Source organism: Austrofundulus limnaeus, unplaced genomic scaffold (assembly GCF_001266775.1).
Source record: "Austrofundulus limnaeus strain Quisiro unplaced genomic scaffold, Austrofundulus_limnaeus-1.0 Scaffold948, whole genome shotgun sequence".
Classification (NCBI taxonomy): domain Eukaryota; kingdom Metazoa; phylum Chordata; class Actinopteri; order Cyprinodontiformes; family Rivulidae; genus Austrofundulus; species Austrofundulus limnaeus.
This window is the reverse complement of record NW_013953350.1, coordinates 9,334-31,965: the sequence shown is the minus strand read 5'-3', so window position 1 is coordinate 31,965 and position 22,632 is coordinate 9,334. Positions and strand designations below refer to the sequence as shown.

The window sequence follows — 22,632 nt, the reverse complement described above, 5'->3', positions numbered from 1 at the left end:
GCTTAGAGTAATTTTAGTTAACTATAATAACCCTGGATCCCTGTTAATTTAACACTTCATGACACGTCGTTGTGTCAATCAAACACATCACTTATAGGCTGGATTAGTATATTCAGTGGATTAGTTTGGCTGTGTTGCAGTTTGTGGAACATGAGTTTATCTGAAGAGCTGCTTGTCAGTTTAGTTCAGATTAGGCTGATGAGGTCTCATTATAAAACTGATCGAGTACAGGGCAGCAAAGGGACATGGATAGGAAGACCTTAAAGTAATAGGTCTGTTTTGACTAAATCAAATGACCACACATTAAATGAAACCATGGATATGTTACCCTCATCTGTCAAACATAATCTTTCAAAATCACACTGTGAAATAAAGCCTTGGTCTGTTTTTATCATATGGCAGCATACAGGCAACTTTTGTTGTTGTTTTGTTAAAAACAATCAGGTGAAGGGCTTTTGTTCTCCTCAAAAGTTTGTTGCATATTTTTCATGTTTATTTAGAACGCACTAAAACTTTCTTTGCCTATTAAGATATAGAGACTTGTGACAATAAATTTACCTCTATCAACAACAAGATATTATTTTTGCATAACATCTCAAGATAGAGATGGTTCTGGTCCCTGGGTTTCAGTTTACCAATGTTGTTTAGCTCTAGCTGCTGTTAGTCGGCCTTTAGTTGTAAATATGTTTTAGCTGAACCCTGTTTGCATGTGATCGATCTCTGGAAACGTTTATCATCGTTGACTGTGAAGAATTAATTTTTTTAATTTAAACTGTATTTAAGTTTAAGCAGGTTTGAGCAAGTCACATTGAGATCTCAGATCTCTTTTTCAAGGGAGTCCTGGGCGTGCAGGCAGCCTAACATGCATGAATTTGGACAGTGGGAGGAAACCAGAGTACCCCACTCACATGCAAACTCCACACAGAAAGACACCAGGCCAAAACCAGAACTTGAGCCCAGAATGTTCTTGCTGTGAGGCAACAGTGCTAACCACTCAAGCTGCCAAATAAACATGAAAAAAAAAAAAAAACGTTTTATATGAATATTGCTGTGCTTGTTGAATCCTTTATAGGAGAGGTTCCCAAAGCGGGGCCAGCAGTTTCCCTGGTTACAAAAGCTCGTCTCTATTGTCAAGTCTCACTCTATTTGCTTCATGTCTCTTCGGTTCTGCTCAGGTGTGTGTGTCTCCATGTCAGTGTGTCTCTCACTCTGTGAGTGGATCGTCAGCAGGTGGCTTAAACAGTTGTGGCTTTATCATCTGGTAGTCTGTTTTATTAGTTTTTTTTGTTTGTTTTTTGTTTTTGTCACGGCACACTATTTATAAGTGCTTGTGTAACCGTGGGCGGCCAGCTTGTCCGAAACCTCCCGAGATATCTGCTCATTTCAGACGGCTCCATCCAGGTCAAGCTGTACGCACTCGTCTCCTTCACCTCTCTGCAGGAAGAGTTTGCTGGAGGTGAATACATGAACCTTTGTTTGGACCGAAGATGAGGTTGATTTAGGTTGCAGGGGGGTGTCCCAGAAACCTCCTCTCTTGGATTCAAAGCTTTGGTTTCAGAGAAAACAAGTGCTGTTGTCATGAACGCGAACGTCCGAACCGTAGCAGAAAAGCTACGGTATCACTCAAAAATGGCGTTGTGTAAGCTGAACGTTTTGAATAAGTTTAGTGAACTTCAGTTCAAACTCTCTATTGGTTTTGTTGACTAAACCTCTGTTAAAGAAGAGTTAAAGAAAAGCCTTTTGTCACTCAGACAACAGGTGTTACTGGCTCAACTACCACCTCATCAGTGAGCAGGAGCTGTGTGTGTGTGTGTGTGCGTGCGTGCGTGCGTGTGTGTGTGCTCAGCCAAAGGTCACCTAGCAACAGTACCTGTACCGCACTGGCTCGCTTGTCATGTCGTCACCTACTTCTCATTATTTTACCCCAGGTGTGTGTCCGTTTACCTACCAGGAAAGGTGATCATTGCGGAGGACATTGTGTAAGTGGAAAAGGGTGCCGGGTGGAGCAGAAAGAGGCGCTGCTGACAAAAGGCTCACCTGTCCTCTTTATCGTCTGCTGCTCTGAATGGGAGTAATAAAAGCTCAGTATCAGCTTCCTAAAACAACCCCCTCGTGTTTGTGAACACATACGCTGCTCACACCAACTCCGGTGTCTCCGTTTGGCAGGCGCGTATCGTCCGCACAGATTCAGATTTCATGAAGTCGCATTTAGTTTCCGTTTGTTTATCATTCTGTGAAAACTAAAGCATCACAAAATAATAGTTTAATCGACTGTTTTAGCAGATTCTGTTGGTGCTTCTTAATAAGATACTGCATTTAGGCCTTCACATCTGAGCTAAGTAGTTTTAAAATGTTTTTTATCCTTCGATTGCATGGAAACCTAGATTAGGTCAACTAAAGCAGATGTTTTTGGAACCTCCGTCCAGACCCTCGGTGTTGACATGAAGACAGATGAGCAGAGACTTTCAGAGACAATGGCCCAGACCCCCCAGTTCTGTGCCTCATTGAGTCTATCAATCACCACTGTCCTTCCCCTGATGCGTCGAAGAAATCCACCCTTTGCTTCCTGTTTATACAGACATTTTCTTTAACTGTGGGTTTTAGTTGGATAATGTCTGACTTATCTTAACTTCATCTGCCTCCTTTTTCATTTTAGATCTACATGCACTTGCGTTACTACAGCTCCCCAAACGAGCAGAGACACATAGTGAGGATTCTCTTCATAGTCCCTATCTACGCCTTCGATTCCTGGCTCAGCCTCCTTTTCTTCACCAATGAGGAGTATTACGTGTACTTCGACACGGTTCGAGACTGCTATGAAGGTAAGCAGCCAAAGGCAATCGGGTCCAACTCCGAGTCTTTCTGCTGCAGACAAACTGCACTCAGGACAATCATCAGAGGGAGGGTAGTGTGTTCTGTCTCTTGTTAGAACTAAGAGAGTGAGGATTTATGTGAAACCCTTGTGGGGCAGCTGGCCTTTGTAGAGTCTTAATTTACAAAGGTTGCCATTCTTTGTTGTCACGTCTCCATGGCCTGTTGGGATAGCAGGGGGAGGTTGGGGGTGGAGAGTTTCCTAGCAACTGTGTGAAAATGAGCAGATCCTTCAAACATCATCTCACCTTTGAGTTGATTAAACATATGGACCCTGTCAGACTGTGGTTATAGTATTGAAAATGTTTTATTTGTCATCAACTGATATGGATAGATTAGTTCAGTAAAATGTGATGAGGCTAGTTTGCAGTTTGTCTCCATTTATATCAACACAAATTAGCATGTAGCATTAAACCCAAATTCTAGTAAACCTAAATATATTTAAAACTAAAAGTAAGTGAATCTGTGTTTGGTAGATTGTTTCTTTGTTGTAGTAAGGCTTCTTGACAATAAATCTTGTACGGCGCACTTGATTGGCAGCACCTYGGGGTACCAGAACTCAAAACAAAMGCCAATAACAWCAACAAAATAAGCTGTTTGGCAGAGAAGATTCTGCAAAGTTTTCATGTGTGCAACCCACATACTCAGTTCTACTGTTCAGCCCACAAATGCATGTTCCTTACAAATGTGGCAACATTTAAAAGGGAAATTAACGGGCTTTACAACGGTATATTTATCGCCAAGAACAATTGTTACAACAAAGAAATCATCTACCAAACACACATTTCCTTACTTTTTGTTCTAAGTGTATTTGTTTTACATTTATTGTGAAGAATCACAAATACAGTATTCCACATCAAATACTGTTTGACTGTTTTCAAATCTAGATTGCTTAAAATCCGGACTTGCTAAAAGTATTTTTTTTTTGGCTGGATTTGTAAAAGTTGCAACTCATTCCACAGCTTCAATGATAATTATTTTACTCTTAAAACTATGGAAGGCTTTAATTAAATGCTTTTGAACAAATCTGGAGTAATTGTTTAACTCATCAAAGCAACAACCTCACTCAAGGAGACAATGTATAATCTTTAAATGAAGTTTATCTAATTTGCTCAGCAGGAAAAAGCTTTCGGCTAACACTGTTTACTGTCTGAGATATACAGTATTTCAGGGAAGTCATTTGTGCTGACAAGTGATCTTCCCAAGTAAATGTGCCATATTGACCTGAAAGACACAACAAYACCTCTCTGTGGCTCAGTGAAGCTGCAGGAACTGAGTAAAGTTTCAAAGCAGAACCTAAACGTGGCCATAAAATACCTCAGAAAATGTTAGCTAAAGAGTTTGAACCTCCTCAGAACATTGTTTTACAGGGGCAGTATCACGTAAAATCAACTTTTTTGAGTTTTATATCATGTTATAATGTTACACGCTCATAAAAAAAACATGCCCAAAGCCTTGTTTTGACCCATTCATGCATGTTTGAGAAATCCTGCGGTGTTTTTAGGCAGCCATGCTGAGGAGCAAAATGACAGATGGGGACRAGAAACACCCCTGGGACGTGTCTTTAAGCTGAACTTCCTCATGGCAGAGCGCACACCCTCCCCACACAGCCCGCCCATGAGTCCTGCAGGCTCTCGGCAGTAACAGAGCAAAAGTGAAAGTGAAACTTACTGTGCGCTGCTCTCCACACTACTTTTCACTCAGTGAAGCTCTTTTCAGATTCAAAACACCTTTGAGGAAATGTATTGTCAGATGCTAAGTAAACTGCATCATAGCACACGGGCGAAACAAACCACCCCCGCGCACGAGACCCCCCTTTAAATAATTTGAAAAATCACTAAAATCTCTTGTGCTCTGGATTCAGAATGTTAAAGGGGACCTTTTATGCCAAATTCACTCTTTAAAGCTTTTTTTACTCAACTTTGGGTATGTACTTCTTTAAAAAAAACAGTCCTAGGACCAAAAAATGCACCCAGGGGCATATTTACTGTAAGTAAATGTATTTRTAATGTATATTAACGACAAGTTTTATACTTCCTTCATTTCTTGATGTCACAAGCCGTACGACAACCCACCGGAACCTGCGTTCAGCCCCTTACCTAACAACACCCGGGTGAGGCCCCACCTCCACAGTATAAAGAGCCGTCACGGTTCTTGTTGTGCAATGTGCAGCTCATTGCACAACAAGTCTCCAATAGGGCAATGGGTAGAGTGTTGGACCAGAGAGCATGAGACCAGGGTTCAAGGCRGACATGGATACAATTTAATTATTTATTTTCGTTTGTTATGAACATGTTTTCTCATGTACCTCTATTGTTTTTAGCTTTAGCCAATTTGTTCAAATTTCTGTGGTATTTTGACCACTGCTGCTCCTATTACCTGCCCCGGTAACAGCATGCAGAGTGAGCGCAGAGCTCCGACACAGGAGGAGGAGAAAAAAAAAGCTGTGATCACAACTCTGCCTCTGGGTCTGACTCAGGATCTCATATATACGGTTGTACAACAGAGCTTCTGCTATTATTAGCCATGCTAACATAAAAGCTGGCTTTGGAGGGTGGAGTTAATGTCAACAGATTTTTGGAGGGCGTTACCAACAGAGCTCATTAACATAAACAGCTCTTCTGAACGGAAGTCAGAGCAGGCAGAACTAGAAAATGGGAAATTTTATTATCTGATAATTATTTTGTGCATTAAACTGAATGAAAATGGACTGGATAGACCACAGACATACCATAAAAATTTCTAGGACCCATAATTGGTCTCCTTTAAGAAAGGCACTGAGATTATTTTAAACTAACTGCATTAAGTGTCAAGAGAAAGTTTGAATCATAAACAGGAGCCGCTGTACAAAGTCAGACTATGACTACAAAACCCCACTTCATTTTTTAAACATGGTTTTATAGAAATGTTTTACAGTTTATTAAATACTTAAGTACTGACAGATTGTTGAGTGTTATTTGAAGGCTTTCTTGCTAAAGCATTCAAATGTTCTCTCATCAAATAATTAAATCCAGTATKTTTTGATTTGTTTTGCTCAAGTGTGCATTAACATTTTCACTTTAAGCACTGCTTATTCTTTTCAATTCAAAAGGCACATGAGCTTATTGAGTGTGAAAAATACAGCTGTGTGGTTCTGTAACACTGTAACACAAAGGCAGCCCTGTGCTGRTGACTTCTGGTGAGCACTTTCATCATGCTGCAAATTTAAACTCAGCCATTTTCAAACAGGGAAAAAATAAATAAATTACAGCGAGCTCAGGCAGTGCAGAGCTGGTATCTTTGGGTTAGCCTTAAATAGGCCAGCAAACACCTGGAGCAGCAGATGGAAAACATTCTGCTCACACCAATCACTGCGATCGGTGTGCAGCTTGTCAGCTTTGTTTAAAATGCACATTATTTTTAGAGAGAGTGTCCCAAAAATGATTAGGTACACCGGATTAGATGTAGCTGTCATGTTTGTTTGCTWACAAGGAGTAAACATCAAACTCTGGAGTCTAATCCTACAGTTTGTCCTGATCTTAAATCCAGATGGGGCCCAGAATGAGGAAGAATACCAAATGTCATCTAAACAGATTTCAGCATCACGCTGTGCGACAAGCCTCTGCAAACATGAGCTGTCCCCAGAGTTTGCTTTCCTCACCAGGTGTGTCGTCATCGCAGGGCTCCACGTTCACTCTCTCTGCACCCAGAGAGCAACACTTTATAATTACGTTCCCTCCCGACAAGCATCCGCCAGTCCTCTGTGAGCTGCCTGATGGGCATCAWGACTCACCTCTCCGCCCGAATGTGCCAAACTCAGCTGTCGAGAATCCGAATCAGCAGAATTTAGCTGTAATTAGGAGAGCAGCACTGGTGAAATTACATCACTTAAACCCAATCGTTTTGCTTATGTAGACACAGCTGATGTGAAATCATTTTTAACAAGATGGGGCAGGTTTTTAGTTTCTAATGAACTCAACCGTATTACAACATTAATTGAAACTTTTTCCTTTGTATTTGTCACCCTTTGCAGCGTTTGTCATCTATAACTTCCTGAGTCTGTGTTACGAGTATCTGGGAGGAGAGAGCGCCATCATGGCTGAAATCCGAGGGAAACCCATTGAGTGAGTCGTGTTTGCCGCCAGCACTACTTTCTGCTCATGGCGTTGTTTATAAAAACAGATTTACATAAAGACAGCCTGCATTCTGCTCTTGTTTTGATCTCTAACTCGCTTCAGGTCCAGCTGCATGTATGGGACCTGCTGTTTGTGGGGAAAGACCTACTCCATCGGGTTCCTCAGGTTTTGTAAACAGGTATGAATCCATGCTCAGAGGTGGCTCTAGTTCCTGACACATTTATTGATTCATGTTACTTTTAAAGCTCTTAGTATGGTGTTAATACTGATTTTTATGTAGAACCAAAATCTGTCAGAGTTACTCAGTTATCATTGGTGTCCACATCAGTAACTCAAGCCTCTTTCACAAGACAGTTCCGCAAAATCACTGCACAGACCGATCCGGCTTTAAGCTCCCTCGGTTCATTCATAAATCACAGGAGAAGCCGGCCAGGTCCTGCTCACATGTACACGTTCAGAAATGAACCCAGCAGAGTGGAACCAAAAGAGGCATGGAGTAGATCTCAGCTCGGCTGAAGTGGACCCTAATGTATTTACTGTGTCACGGCATTTGCCTCATCAAACACAACATTTAGCGATTCTGTGGTTCAATATATTTTAAACTAACTACAAAGTTGTTGTTTCACATTCATCTTTAATATTCCCTCTGTAATAAATCTGTTTGTTTATTAATCCTGTAGTCGCTCACTGATGTCATCAGCTCATTATCCTTTTCTGAGCCCTGGAACAGCAGGTTGCTTTAATACGAGTCAGTGTGCCCGGCTCAGGCCGGCTCTGATACTACCTCTGTTGCTGGCTCAGAGGGGCATCAGAGGTGGGCTCACTTTATCCCCTTGCTGCCTCCGTGTTTTTTCTGAACGATCTGAGAACAGAACAGGTGTCAGTCTGAGCTGTCTTATGAATGAGGCTTCATTTCTCTGCTTTGTCAGGCGACTCTCCAGTTCTGCGTGGTCAAACCCCTGATGGCAGTGATCACTGTCATTCTTCAAGCCTTTGGGAAATACAAAGATGGAGACTTTAAGTACGTTTATCCAGCAGCTTATACCGAATTCCTACTAAACAAAAATACATCTTTTTAACAATGCAGAATCATTACATCCTCAGTCTCAGTGGTGGGCACAGCTAAACAAAAGGTTGGGTTCACTAACCACTAATCTGCTAAACAAGAATTTTAGCGCTGCTAACGCTAAACCACTAAACAGTTTTAAAAAATTAGTAGAAGCTAACACTAGCTGCTAAGACGAGTGTCACTCCTTCTTCATCTTCTTCCAGTCGAAGAATTATAGCTCTGCCTAACYTGTGATACTTTCAGTTTTACTCTTTCAGAATAAAAGCATTTCTTTCATTAGTTTGTATTTTTATAAATAGTGTTGGAAGTTAGTCAAACAACAAATAGCAAATACTTTCTCCTTCATATTGTATTTGTAGTCAGTGCTTAATGTCTATTTCATTTTGACACTAGTTTAAATTTTACTTGCTAAAGACGCTGCATATGCTTGTAAGAAGAGATAGTTTTTATTCAATTTGGGGTCTTACATTTGTAAATAATGGACTTAAAATTAACAAAACATAATTTTGCAGAAGCTAATTGGTCTGGTAATGGTTTCCAAAGTTAGCAAAAAAGCTAATCTGCTAAACAAGAAGCTAGTTCTGCTGTTAGCAGATTAGCAGAACTTTACCCACCACTGCTCTGTCTTGAAACCAACAGAGCAAATTTTTCTGGACTGAAATGTTTGAACAATATATATATATATTTTTATTTAACCTTTATTTTACCAGGCAAAACATTAAGAATAACTTTTTATTTACAATGTTAGCCTGGCAGGTACCAGAGGCATTCATAAGGAAAAGTTATGATTTTTATTTCGTGTGTCTGTTTCCTCCAGTGTGGCTAGTGGCTACCTGTATGTCACTATCATTTATAACATCTCGGTCAGCTTGTCGCTCTACGCGCTCTTCCTCTTCTACTTTGCTACACGTGAGCTGCTTGTCCCTTACAACCCCGTACTCAAGTTCTTCATGGTCAAGTCGGTCATCTTTCTCTCCTTCTGGCAGGGTAAGAATGATTTTAGAGCTTTTAAATATCCACTTTACATTTTTGGCTCGTCACAATAGATAGGAAAAAAAACCATGAGCATTATTGAGCACCTTCCCACTGAATCATGTGTTTTGAGAGAAGTGTTGTAATGTTTTAAAAGTTTCTCCACAGATCTGAAGCAGTGACTTTATAGAGCTTCTGTATTTTTATTTTTTCACGTTTCCCGTTTGTGTTGCAGGGATGCTGCTGGCCATCCTGGAGAAATGCGGAGCGATTCCTCAGATCAACTCGGCCGACTTCTCCGTGGGAGAAGGAACGGTCGCCGCTGGATACCAAAACTTCATCATTTGCATCGAGATGTTCTTCGCCGCCGTCGCTCTGCGCCACGCCTTCACTTACAAAGTCTACATGGACAAGCGGCTGGACTCGTATGGTGAGTGACAGCTCTGCTCTGTTTTGAGGCTGGAGAAAGTAAAAACAAAGAGTTAGATTTTCTGTGTGACTCACTCTGGTTCAGCGGTCCTACAGGACTGATCTGACCTCTCTGTGTTCCTTCCTTTGACTATTGTGAGTCACTTTCTTTTCTTCTGCTGTTTGCTTTACCTCCATTTTCATCTTGACTTCTCTTTTGTCCCTTGTCTTTCTTTGTCTTCTGTCTCTCTCCTCCTGGTGCGGCACTAAAAGGCTCATTTCCTATTTATGGACAATACGGTAGGTCACATGATGGCTGTTTTGTCTTTGCTGGTCTCAGTCTGTGACTTCTGACTGAAGTTAAAGGTTCATTATTTCATTTGTTGGTGGTGTAGTCTTTTGCACCTTGTGGCCATTTATTTTTACAATTATTTTATTGTTGTATTGTATATAAAAGTCTTTGTGTGCATTTATTAGCTGTAAATTTGATTTAATCTGTGATTGTTTAGCTGTGATTGCTTTTTTGTTTTGATTGTAGTAGTTTTAATGTCATCAGCTGGCTTTTTAATGTTTGTTGTTAAATCAGTTTCCAATCCTCATATCAGGGTCCATTCATTTTCATGATTTAGATTCACAGGTTTTATGTTTTTTCAAATGTTTTTGTTCAAACATTCATATAGATATGAAGTTAACTTTTCTCAGGACTGCCATTTTTTAGCATTTTAAAATTGCTGATAATGTTTAAAATAAAAGAATAATATAATTTTGCATACCTTCCTCTCTGCACATTGATTTAACTTTTCATTCCAAAWGAAAACATTTTGCCACAGACCGTCAACACATTTTAAAACCTCTTTGAAAATCCCAACATGCAGCTACCACTTCTCCAAAAACAACAACAACAAAATGCATATAAATAAYTATAAATTCATTGATCAGATGCGGGTACATCACAAAATATTGAATTTAGAAAAATATAAACAAAAAAGTGTTTTAGTTTGGTGTGAAAAAGTAATATTCATGGGTGTGTAGTTTTAATTTGACTCCAGGATTTAGCGTGAGGCTACAGTGGGGCATTTGTTATAAGCTTTAACTTTCATGACTCTACTGGCCTTCCCAGTGTATTCTGGGGTTTGTAATTTATTTGGTCTGTATACTGGCTCTAATACACAGTGGTTTATTAAAGTATTCACATTCATTACTTAAATAAAAGTATAGACACTAGGATTTAGAAGTAGAAATATTAACTCAAGCTTTTTACTCCAGTAAAAGTGTAAAAGTACTGGTTTTAAAACTACTCCAAGTTTAAAAGTAAAAGTACCATAAGGGGAAAAAAAGACATTAAGGATAAAAGCTTATCCTGTTCCTCAGGGGTCTATAGTTACAACCCCACCTCCCTATGACTATCCAACATAATAAAATGTTAATGCTGAAAATTTTAGGAAGCACTCGACTGCCTGTTTCAGCTGCATTCAAGCTGCAACGATCGTCTTCATTTGTCTGATATGTCCCTCAGGAGTGTCACATGATTTGTGTTGTGAAGGTGTGTTGGCTCATACAAATCAATGGCTTGTTAGAATGGTATATATTTACAGTGGGTAAAATAAGTATTGAACACGTCATCATTTTTCTCAGTAAATATATTACTAGTGGTGCTAATGACATGAAATTTTCACCAGATGTTGGTAACAACCCAAGTGATCCATACATACAAAGAAATCAAAKCATAAATGTCCAGAAATGAAGTTATTTGTAATAATGTGGAATGGCACAGGGAAAAAGTATTGAACACYCTTACTGAAATTTATCTAATACTTTGTACAAAAGCCTTTGTTGTCAATGACAGCTTCAAGACACCTCCTGTATGGAGAAATAGTGGCATGCATTGCTCAGGTGTGATTTTGGCCCATTCTTCCACACAAACAGTCTTCAAATCTTGAAGGTTTCGTGGACCTCTTCTATGAACTCTGATCTTTAGTTCTTTCCATAGKTTTTCTGTTGGATTCAGGTCAGGTGATTGGCTGGGCCATTCCAGCAGCTTTAGTTTCTTTCTCTGAAACCAACTGAGAGTTTCCTTGGCTTTGTTTTTAGGCTCATTGTCTTGCTGAAATGTCCAGCCATGTTTCATCTTCATCATCCTGGTAGATGGAAGCAGATTTTTATCAAGAATGTCTCTGTACATTTTTCCACTCATCCTTCCTTCAATTATTTGAAGTTTGCCAGTACCATATGCTGAAAAACAGCCCCACACCATGATGTTCCCACCTCCAAACTTCACTGCTGGTATGGTGTTTTTGGGCTGATGTGCAGTGCCATTTGACCTCCAAACATGATGTGTATTCTGGCATCCAAACAGTTCAATGTTGGTCTCATCTGACCAGACTATATTCTCCCAGTATTACACAGGCTTGTTTAAATGTTGTGCAGCAAACTTTAAAGGAGCTTCAACATGCTGTTTCTTCAGCAGTGGAGTCTTGCGTGGTGAGCGTGCATACAGGCCATGGTGGTTCAGTGCATTACTTATTGTTTTCTTTGAAACAAWCGTACCTGCTAATTCCAGGTCTTTCTGAAGCTCTCCACAAGTGGTCCTTGGCTCTTGGACAACTCTTCTGATAATTCTTTTCACTCCTCTGTCAGAAATCTTGTGAGGAGCACCTGGTCGTGGTCGGTTTATGGTGAAATAATGTTCTTTCCACTTCTGAATTATGACCCCAACAGTGCTCACTGGAACCTTCAGAAGTTTAGACATTCTTCTGTAACCGATGCCATCATTATGCTTTGCAACAATAAGGTTGTGAAGGTCTTGAGAGAGCTCTTTACTTTTACCCATCATCAGATGGTTCTTGTGTGATACCTGGCCATCATTTGGGACTGAACCAGCTGATATTAACTTGCACTGACAAGGGGCAGGCTTGCTTTCTAATTACTGAGAGAGTTCAGCTGGTGTCTTGTCTTTCCATGCCTTTTTACACCTCCCTTTCTTCATGTGTTCAATAATTTTTCCCTGTGCCATTCCACATTATTACAAATAACTTAATTTCTGGACATTTATGGTTTGATTTCTTTGTATATATGGATCACTTGGGTTGTTACCAACATCTGGTGAAAATTTCATGTCATTAGCACCTCTAGTAATATATTTACTGAGAAAAATGTTGACATGTTCAATACTTATTTTACCCACTGCATACCATGCAGGAGGCGTCATGTGGAGGTTTTTAATTTTTTTATTTTCTGAATGATGACAAGCTGGATTGAAAACAATCTGAAGCCATATAGAAGTTAAATACCTTTTGTATTTGTAAGGAGTAGAAGTAAAGTTGGCTGAAAAATAGTTACTCCAGTAAAGTGCAAATAACCAAAGTTACTACTTAGGTAAAATAACAAAGTATTTGTACTTCATTACTTGACATCTCTGATAAAACCTATAAAATATGATTTTGTTGGCCAGATAAGATAGATACATAATATAAAACACACTTTTAACCTGAAGTAAATAAACTGAAGTTCATAGTGTTGTCAGCAGGGGGCGATAAAACAATGTTTTAATGGGTGTAGTTACCAGCCTGTCAAAATTAACTGGAAATTATACTTAACTAAAACAGATATCTTTTCCATAAATTCTCCATATGTGACAAAAATTCATGAAGTGTTTTATTCTGTAAATCTTACATAATCTATTTGTTGTGGGGMTTTTTTTCCATTTCAACTTTTCCTCCAGGTCGCTGTGCCCCAATGAAGAGCATCTCCAGCAGCCTGAAGGAGACCATGAATCCAGGGGACATGGTCCAGGACGCCATCCATAACTTCTCCCCGGCCTATCAGCAGTACACCCAGCAGTCCACGCTGGAGCGAGGCGGCGGGCCGTCCCTGTCCCGCAGCCACAGTAACCTCAGCGCCCGCGGAGACAACGAGAAGACCCTGCTGCTCAGCTCCGACGACGAGTTCTGAGACMGAGACACGCTCTAACGCTCACTTTACCTCTGCAGTCCGTATTGACGTATCCTCAGCCGTGTGAGACAAATCAGATCTTCTATTCAAGCCTTAAACATGAAAGGTGGGATTAGTTTTCATTTTTGGATTAGAGTGAAAGCTCAGATTTCTCTTACACCTAAAACATGGTGGACTGCTGCGACAGGAAAGGGATGAATGAATGTTATGAGCGTAGAAAGAACGAATAGAACAAGAAAAAAGGCTGAGCAGAAAGAAAATTCAAATGGGACGGTTTATGTCTGAGTTGTTTGTGTTGGTGTCATATTGCAGCTGTGGCTACAGATAATAACGAAACGATCTCCTGAATACTGGTTAGTACAAATCACTGTGCCTGCATAAAGCATCTCTAATAATGCACTTTAATGGCTACTGCAGAAAAACAAGCCAGAAGATAAACAAAAAGTGCCATCTTCACTGAAACACATCTTTAAATCTTTCATTTTATTCCTGCTTTATAAACAATGAGAGCAGACCCCCCACTTAGTGAGACGAGCTGTTTTTGACTTTAGAATTGCTGAATATTTAAACAAAGGTAAGAAATAAAAACTTTGAGTAACTGGCTTTTAATGTTTTAATCACAAAAAAAACATTTTATATTTCCTGTTGTATGACTTAAAATATAAAACTTGTTGCAGCAAAGTACTTTAGAAATGTTGTAAAATATAAACTGTATTTTTGTGGGATTGTTTCATCAGTAAAACTAAAGTGTAAAAAGTTTATCTGCTGCCCGACGGAGGAGATTGTGGAGGACTAAATGAAACAGCTGTACCAGAGATTTTATTTATTTTTATTTTGAAAGCATGAGCAGAGGGACTGCGGACTGGACCCATGCAGATTACAGATACAGCTCCTCCAGATGATATTCTGTAATCTACTAATTTATGGTGTGTTCAGACTTGCCCCTGCTCCTCCTGCTTCTTAAATGTTGTTGAACTGATCTTAATTTACATTCCTAATATATACATTTGACCCTTTTTTTTTCTTTATTTTTGGTTTGTTTGAAAACTTGCTAAATGTGTACGTGGATGCATGGAAGCAGAACATGATCACCTTCTGCTGGTTTACTCTCAGAGATGATTTAAATCTGAGTCATTTTTCTTTTAGCTGCCACTTTCTGGATCTTGAGTGCAACAGTTGAGTTTAGGGTTAAGAGAAGTTCAATTACTGAAATATTCAAATATGGTTTTGCCTTTTTAAGGGAACATTATTACCCTTATCTTAGCCCTCAGGTAACAGCATATCTAAKTGAAGCTTACTGATTCTACGACATTATAAAATGTTTTAAACATAGTGGATGTGTAAATAGTTTCTCAGAGCACTGTGACTTATTTATGGTGTTGACTGTAATGATGTTTGGTACAGTGCTTTGTTTGTATACTTGAGCTTTTTATTATTTTCATTTGACATAATGCTACAGTTTTATTTTTAGTTGTATACTTTTTTAATATGTATATTAGGTATTTGTTTGGACGTTATGTTGGTTTCTGTTGGTGTTGCAAAGGGAATAAAGGACAAAAGAAAAATAATACAAATTTTTGTCACCAAGTTTTTGTCGGCAGGAGTCGTGACCTAAAGGAACCGCCTCACCCTCTTTTTGACACTCACAAGCTCCGTCAGATTTGCTAAATAAGGTTTCCAAACTTTCAGGAGCCCACCCTGACATCCCTCGCAGAAAACATCCYTCTGACCTTTGGTTTAGTGCCGTTTCTTGTTACTAAACTTGAAAAACGGGTCTCCTGGTGCCGTCAGAACTAAGATAAAAGCAAACTGTGTTCTGCTGATCAGTTAGAAGTTATGTGAATTGTTGGCCTTGAACACAAACCTTAGAATTTAAGGATAAATGTTATCTTTTTCAGTTCACAATGACAATGAGCTGTGTGTAAACTGCCAGCATTTATGTAAAAGTTTGATATACACTCACCGGCCACTTTATTAGGTACACCACGCTAGTAACGGGTTGGACCCCCTTTTGCCTTCAGAACTGCCTCAATTCTTCGTGGCATAGATTCAACAAGGTGCTGGAAGCATTCCTCAGAGATTTTGGTCCATATTGACATGATGYCATCACACAGTTGCCGCAGATTTGTCGGCTGCACATCCATGATGCGAATCTCCCGTTCCACCACATCCCAAAGATGCTCTATTGGATTGAGATCTGGTGACTGTGGAGGCCATTTGAGTACAGTGAACTRATTGTCATGTTCAAGAAACCAGTCTGAGATGATTCCAGCTTTATGACATGGCGCATTATCCTGCTGAAAGTAGCCATCAGATGTTGGGTACATTGTGGTCATAAAGGGATGGACATGGTCAGCAACAATACTCAGGTAGGCTGTGGCGTTGCAACGATGCTCAATTGGTACCAAGGGGCCCAAAGAGTGCCAAGAAAAGATTCCCCACACCATGACACCACCACCACCAGCCTGAACCGTTGATACAAGGCAGGATGGATCCATGCTTTCATGTTGTTGACGCCAAATTCTGACCCTACCATCCGAATGTCGCAGCAGAAATCGAGACTCATCAGACCAGGCAACGTTTTTCCAATCTTCTCTTGTCCAATTTCGATGAGCTTGTGCAAATTGTAGCCTCAGTTTCCTGTTCTTAGCTGAAAGGAGTGGCACCCGGTGTGGTCTTCTGCTGCTGAAGCCCATCTGCCTCAAAGTTCGACATGTTGTGTGTTCAGAGATGCTCTTCTGCCTACCTTGGTTGTAACGGGTGGTTATTTGAGTCACTGTTGCTTTTCTATCAGCTCGAACCAGTCTGCCCATTCTCCTCTGACCTCTGGCATCAACAAGGCATTTCCGCCCACAGGACTGCCGCTCACTGGATGTTTTTTCTTTTTCTCTGTAAACCCTAGAGATGGTTGTGCGTGAAAATCCCAGTAGATCAGCAGTTTCTGAAATACTCAGACCAGCCCTTCTGGCACCAACAACCATGCCARGTTCAAAGGCACTCAAATCACCTTTCTTCCCCATACTGATGCTCGGTTTGAACTGCAGGAGATTGTCTTGACCATGTCTACTTGCCTAAATGCACTGAGTTGCCACCATGTGATTGGCTGATTAGAAATTAAGTGTTAACGAGCAGTTGGACAGGTGTACCTAATAAAGTGGCCGGTGAGTGTATATTGGGATTATCCTGTTGAGTAAAGGCCTGTTTTAGTTGTTCATTGTACCAGCAGCTCATCAGCTGACAGGTAAGGTGTTGATGTGTGTTTGACAGGTGTGATAGAACACAATGTTCTGTCTTTTCCCTCCCTGTAACTGAGCAAACATCACAACTTCTCCACAAGATGATGTAAAGTTTGTCATCAGTTACGACTGTCCCAACTCATTTAATCTCTTTTATCGTCCGTCTGGACCTAAACCAGGGATCTGTTCCAGGTGCTTGAAGTCATCGATCCCAAACGGTTTCTGCTGGCTAATATCAGACGGGGACGAGATTACACAAACTTTCCTGTTTTACTTTTCATTTCTACTGCATGACTCCAGTTCTAACAGTCCTCCACATGAAGTACCAGGGCAGGTGATAGATGTGTATCCTGTAGGTGGAGGCAGCTGCAGGGTTGAGGGCCAACTAAGATCCAACTACTAGAAAAACCTTCAGTCTGAGGATTAATCAGGTGGTGCAGGCCCCTCCTCCTTGACTGGGCCCACAGCCTCTAAGGCACTTTTTGTTTTTATGTTGAATAAATCTTCTCAGTGCAGATTTGAGTCTTTTCTGCAGGGGACACAACATTCCTCTACATCACCAAGAAGAAAAAGAAAAGCCCACTTTTCCAMTTAGAGTATTTTATTATGTTCTTTGCACACTGCACAGGTCAAATGTACAGAAGTGATGTGCCACTGCTGGCCTTTACAGAGCAGTCTGACTGGACATGAAGACGGTGGAATGTGGCTGAGAGCCTGGCGGGAGGGGGAGACATGTTCAGCATGGTTGGACATGCAGCGCCGATTTATTTCTCTTAAACAAGTTGCAGACGGAATGCTGTGCACAGAGCAGCTCACTTTGCATATATTCAAGTTTCTGATCTTCAGTTTAACCCGATAAATGCTTCAATAATAACTTAAACACTATGATAAAAGATGCTATTTTAACTTTAACCATGATAAAGATATTACAAAAAAAAGAGCTGATTTGTAACCCAGATATATGGACATGTAACTCATGAAAAAACAAATAAATTGATTTTAAAGAAATAAAAACTATGTTAAAACTCCAAAAATAGGCACATATGGCAGAAAATACACAACTCTGATGTTACAGTAGATTTTGTTCGAGACACAAAGAGGAAATGACAAAAATAAGTGCTATCAAAGGGATCTGCAATCAGAAAGTGACTCAGCACAAACTCAACCAACACCACAAAGTTAATATAATTATGCTCTTTTCAATTTGAGTCTATAGTTTGGACTTAACGTTTGATTTTGAGACTGTGTGGCCTGTTGACAAAGCATGCTGAGCTGAAGGTGAACACACGAGGATTTGAAAAGAAAAAAGATGGGAAATGAAAGATGCACACTGTTAAAACAACAGATGAGAAAACTGGAGGAAGCAGTTGCAGGCTTGTTTCAGTGCAGCCACATACAAACAGACACGCGTGACCAATTCAGAGCAAAGCATACACACGTCACGTTGAGCGTCGGTATAATCCCTAGAAAAAAAACATCCCGATCCGACGGCGCTTCGACGTGATCACAGAGGAGAACTGAATGAGGCGGAGTGTTCAGGAGGAGGTCGAGTCTGAAAAGCAGAAAGTCTGTCAGGTTGAGGTGTTCGATGCTATAGGTTCCCCCACTTCTCCGGAGGAGGGAACTGTTCTACGCTGCCGCTCTCGCTGTGCTCCTGCTCGCCCAACGTGAAGGTTAGTCTGTACTGCAGCCGAACCTTCTCCTGAAACATACAGAGGTGGGGAAACTCAGAGCATTCAGAGCAGTACTGCAGCTAAAAACAGTTTCAACACAAAAGCTAAAGGTTTATTTTACAACCACAGTTCAGATGAAGTTGGGACGTTGTATAAAAACAGAATATGATGATGTACAAATCCTTTTCAGCCTATGTTCAATTAAATACACAACAAAGACAAGCTATTTTATGTTCACATAAATAAACTTTGTTTTTTTGCATAAATTGACTCATTTTGAATTTGATGCCTGCAACACGTTCTAAAAAGCTGGAACAGGGACAAGAAGAGACTGGGAAAGTTGAGGAAGGCTCAAAATACACCTGTTTGGAGCATTCTACAGGTAAACAGGTTAATTAGAAACAGGTGAGTTCCATGATTGGGTATAAAGGGAGCATCCCTGAAAGGCTCAGTCGTTCACAAGCAAGGATGAGGTGAGGTTCACCCCTTTGTGAACAACTGTGTGAGCAAATAGTCCAACAGATGTGAGATGGACTGATAGAAAGTGGAAAAGTGTCCTGAGGTCGGACGAGTCCACATTTCAAATTGCTTTTGAAAATACTGACATCACGTCCACTGGGTTAAAGAGCAAATGGACTCTCCAGACTGTTATCAGCACAAAGTTCAAAAGCCAGCCTCTCTGATGGTATGGGGGTGTATTAGTGCTTATGGCATGGGTAACTTGCACATCTGTGAAGGCTCCATTAGTGCTGAAAGCTACATACAGGTTTTAGAGCCACATAGTCTGCCATCCAACAAAGTTTCAACAATTAGTGTCCTCAGTTCCCAAACKCTTACTGAGTGTTTCCTAAAAGGAAAGGTGATGGAACACAGAGGTAAACATGACTCTYTTACAGCTTTTTTGGAACGTGTTGCAGGCGTCAAATTCAAAATGAGTGAATATGTGAAAAAAGTTTATCTGTTTGAACATTAAATATCAGGTCTTTGTAGTGTATTCAATTGAATTTAGGTTGAATAGGATTTGAAAATCATCCTATTCTGTTTTTATTTATGTTTTACACAACATCCCAACATCACTGGAATTAGGGATGTAGCATCTAGAGAGATGGAAATCATTAACTACCTTGTTTGGGTTTGCTACGAGCAGGATCTGTGTGATGGCAGCAGGAGGGAGGATGGGATTAAAAGCGGGGAGTTCTGCTCCTGATGGAGGCTGCAGCTTTACTGCCAAAGACTGTGATTATCACACAAACACACACACAAAAACATGTTTTACTGAGGACATTGGCTGCAGTGCAGCTCATCCAGTACTGAACCTGGTGGCTGCTCACCTTTACAGCAGTAACCTGAAAGTGTATGTTGGTGACGGGGGCGGGGGCTGAGGACAACATAGAGATGATGACCACCAGGATGTCGGGTCGAGACGGAGGAGAGTCCCGAGCAAAGTGGAAGAGAACTCGCAGACTGTGTCCGTCAAACACGGTTATTGGTAAAAGACTACCTAATAGGAGCGAGGGGAAAAGAGCATTTCTTATATTTTTCCAATAACAATCAAAACTTTATACAGGTATATTACCTGAAGTTTTAGATGAGATTTTATACATTTAGAAAAAAACCCTGAAATGATGATGTTTTACTTACTGGGTTTTATGGATTCTAGTGGAACAAAAACATTAGCCAGTGTAACGTCTGCGGGAGGAGTTTCTGTGTGAGACGGAGACTTGTCCAGCAGGGTGGCTCCGGGTTTGGGCTGACAGTTTGGAAGAGGACTGGGATGATCGTGGACGAAGGGCAGAACAGGCTGTGGACTCATGTTGGCTGCAGATTTATTCTGGAGATCTCTTAGAGTCGGTTTGCTCTGCTGCTTGTCCCTTAAAGGAGAAAAATCAACAATGTTCAGGTTCTTCTGCTTTTTAGTTCAATAATGGTGGCTTTTAGCTGAAATCACAGAAATCTTTAATTCTCCTCATCAAATTAGKAGTGATGTTCAAGTTTTATATGATAGTGTGTGAAAAGGATGAATGACCAAATATTTTTTACCAACTCTGTTCACATGAGGACTTAACAATAAGAGATTTTCTGCAAAACATGCAGCTAAGAACYTTTTTTGATCTTTAGTGTGTGCAGAGAAATGTTTCTTTGAAGTTAATGGAAGGCAGGACAATGCAAAAAAAAAAGATAAAAAATAAATTAACTCGTATTACTTGTAACATCATGAATGTGATGATTCCCTTTGTTGATAAAATTCCATCTATRTGATCAGAAGTGAGGAGGAAGRAACATACAAACCAAAACAAAAATTTAAAGTCTGGACATCCAAATAAAACTAAAGGAAATGCACAACATCAATCATTTCTAATACCAGAGTTTCACCACCTGAAAAGTCCTGAGTCTCTTAGGTTTTGTTTACTAAAATCATTTTACGTTGAGTTTCAGTTTTGGTCACATCTTGAATAGAAGTGWTTTCTGCAGTATAAGAAGAACTGAGRTGATTCTTGGAGTTTAAATCTYGGATGACTCTCAGCTACTACCACATCAACTTTTAACTATAAAACTGACTAATAGCCATTTCTAACGTGTTTTCTAACGTCTTGAATTAGGTRGACTCCATCAGTTCATCAATCCAATGATTATTTTCTGTTTCAATAAAATCTATACATTGGTTTATGTGATATTTTGCTAACACAAAAGACAAATGCACACACAAAAACTAAATACTTCCAACCTTTCTGCTTTCAGCAGCTGGTGATAATGGAATAGCATTTGCTGCATATTTGCAAATTCATCATAAATTTGGAGAAACTGCAGGTTGAGCCACATAAGACCCTGTTTACACAAAACTGGGCCTGCGATCATGCAGCACCTGGTGAATAAACTAGAGTTCTTTCGGACCTAGGATGCTTGTTGGTTTTGCTCCTACAAGCTGCAAAGGGTGGTAACAAAAATGCTCTTCTGTCTGTAATTCATTGTAATTGTTAGTTTAGAAGAAACTTGCTGCAGTAGCCTGTGTGCCGGCTGTTTGCGCACTTTCACACCAGTGGAGTTGTCTACACGATCGGCAGAACCGCAGCAAAGATCCGGCTGTTTCACACACATCCTGTAAATGGGGCCTAAATCTAGGATTTTTATTCCTAAGGCAGGGAGGAAAACTGTCCCAGCATTTGTCTGCTGCAGTGTCCTCTCAGACACTTGAGTGAAAACAGCTCTTTTCCTGAAATCAGAATTACCATTTGACCTGCAGGCCCTCTGGAGGCAGGGACTGCTGCAGCAGCGTCTTCCCCAGCAGGTCCAACTCYTCCAGAGCTGAGTTCCCCTGGTGGGGCTGAGGGTGGGAGGGGGGATCAGGACTCAGCAGGAGGCTGGGTGCTGCTGGGATGTCTGTGTCAATGCTGTCAGAGGACTGAGAGTAGAAASTGAGTGAGTCTACACACTTCTTATCAGTGACCTAACAGGTCCAAACAGRCCATACAATCAGTTTTCAGTCCCTCACCTGGAAGGAGTCCCACGCCGTGGAGTCCTCCGGCTGTGAGGGGGCGTTGGAAGCATGTGTTCCTTCACTCAGACCTGTGTAAGATTCATCATACTGAGAAAGTGTTTCAAACCCAGAGCGTCCCAACTCTGGACAAATCTAGTCCTACCGAGTGACATGAGCTCATCGTCAAGAAGYCTGATCCTCATCTCCTGCGACGGAGCGGTCAAACCATGTGTCGGAGTGGGAAACTCAGTGAGGGACTGAGGTGAAGTGTCCAAACCAGACAGGTCCAACAGCGCTGTCCGTCCTGCGGGAAGAGACGGGTTTAAAACAAGACTTTTTGTCTCTCAGTTCATTTTAAATGGAGGTGTTTTCACCCACCAGTAGMTTTCTGAGTGTTTAACGTGTTGTTCCCGTTCACAATCTCCCCCTTCACCTGCTGCTTGTACAGGTTGATGACGTGGGTTAGGCTGTCGTTGGCCTGAAGGATCTCGGCTGCAGAGAGACGAGAGAAATGTGAGATGTTTGGACAGGTAAGACTAATGGGGATCCTTTAAATWAAGAATGTTTATTMTTAARACAAGTACACACTTATTTACAGAGAATTAAGAGATATTTGGAAGCACAAACAGCAGCAGCACTTTCAGTTCAGCCTGGGTTGAAGTCCTGCAGGGATATGATGATTTTTATTACAGAATAACACTGTAATGTGAAACTGACAGCAATGCAAAGATTTAAATATTAGCATCTAAAAGAACCGCTAAGAGATGTTTAAATGTTTAATACGTAGTAGGGTTGGGCGATATTGGCAAAAAAATTAATCACGATTAATTGTGGTATTTAGCCATCCATCCATCCATCCATC

General features: G+C 40.6%; 2 protein-coding genes across 3 annotated transcripts in view; one reads left to right on the top strand and one right to left on the bottom strand.

Annotated features, from left to right (window-relative positions):
• The window catches only part of LOC106533454 (transmembrane protein 184B), a 19,057-nt gene extending 4,097 nt beyond the window's left edge, over positions 1 to 14,960 (top strand). Inside the window, exons 3-10 of one of the 2 annotated variants that reach the window (XM_014029748.1) lie at positions 2,657 to 2,822; positions 6,884 to 6,974; positions 7,089 to 7,164; positions 7,916 to 8,007; positions 8,873 to 9,042; positions 9,263 to 9,457; positions 9,709 to 9,735; positions 13,157 to 14,960. In XM_014029748.1, the coding sequence (XP_013885202.1) occupies positions 2,657 to 2,822; positions 6,884 to 6,974; positions 7,089 to 7,164; positions 7,916 to 8,007; positions 8,873 to 9,042; positions 9,263 to 9,457; positions 9,709 to 9,735; positions 13,157 to 13,386 (1,047 nt within the window). In that variant the 3' untranslated portion in view covers positions 13,387 to 14,960. The remainder of the gene's footprint in view (positions 1 to 2,656; positions 2,823 to 6,883; positions 6,975 to 7,088; positions 7,165 to 7,915; positions 8,008 to 8,872; positions 9,043 to 9,262; positions 9,458 to 9,708; positions 9,736 to 13,156) is intronic. The other variant, XM_014029749.1, reaches the window with a different exon arrangement.
• Positions 14,961 to 17,205: 2,245 nt separating this feature from the next.
• The window catches only part of LOC106533452 (ADP-ribosylation factor-binding protein GGA1), a 10,712-nt gene continuing 5,285 nt past the window's right edge, over positions 17,206 to 22,632 (bottom strand). Inside the window, exons 10-17 of the mRNA XM_014029745.1 lie at positions 22,149 to 22,262; positions 21,934 to 22,074; positions 21,786 to 21,859; positions 21,523 to 21,695; positions 19,937 to 20,166; positions 19,627 to 19,796; positions 19,419 to 19,529; positions 17,206 to 18,324 (exon numbers count right to left, since the gene is read on the bottom strand). Coding sequence (XP_013885199.1) covers positions 18,214 to 18,324; positions 19,419 to 19,529; positions 19,627 to 19,796; positions 19,937 to 20,166; positions 21,523 to 21,695; positions 21,786 to 21,859; positions 21,934 to 22,074; positions 22,149 to 22,262 — 1,124 coding nt within the window. The 3' untranslated portion in view covers positions 17,206 to 18,213. The remainder of the gene's footprint in view (positions 18,325 to 19,418; positions 19,530 to 19,626; positions 19,797 to 19,936; positions 20,167 to 21,522; positions 21,696 to 21,785; positions 21,860 to 21,933; positions 22,075 to 22,148; positions 22,263 to 22,632) is intronic.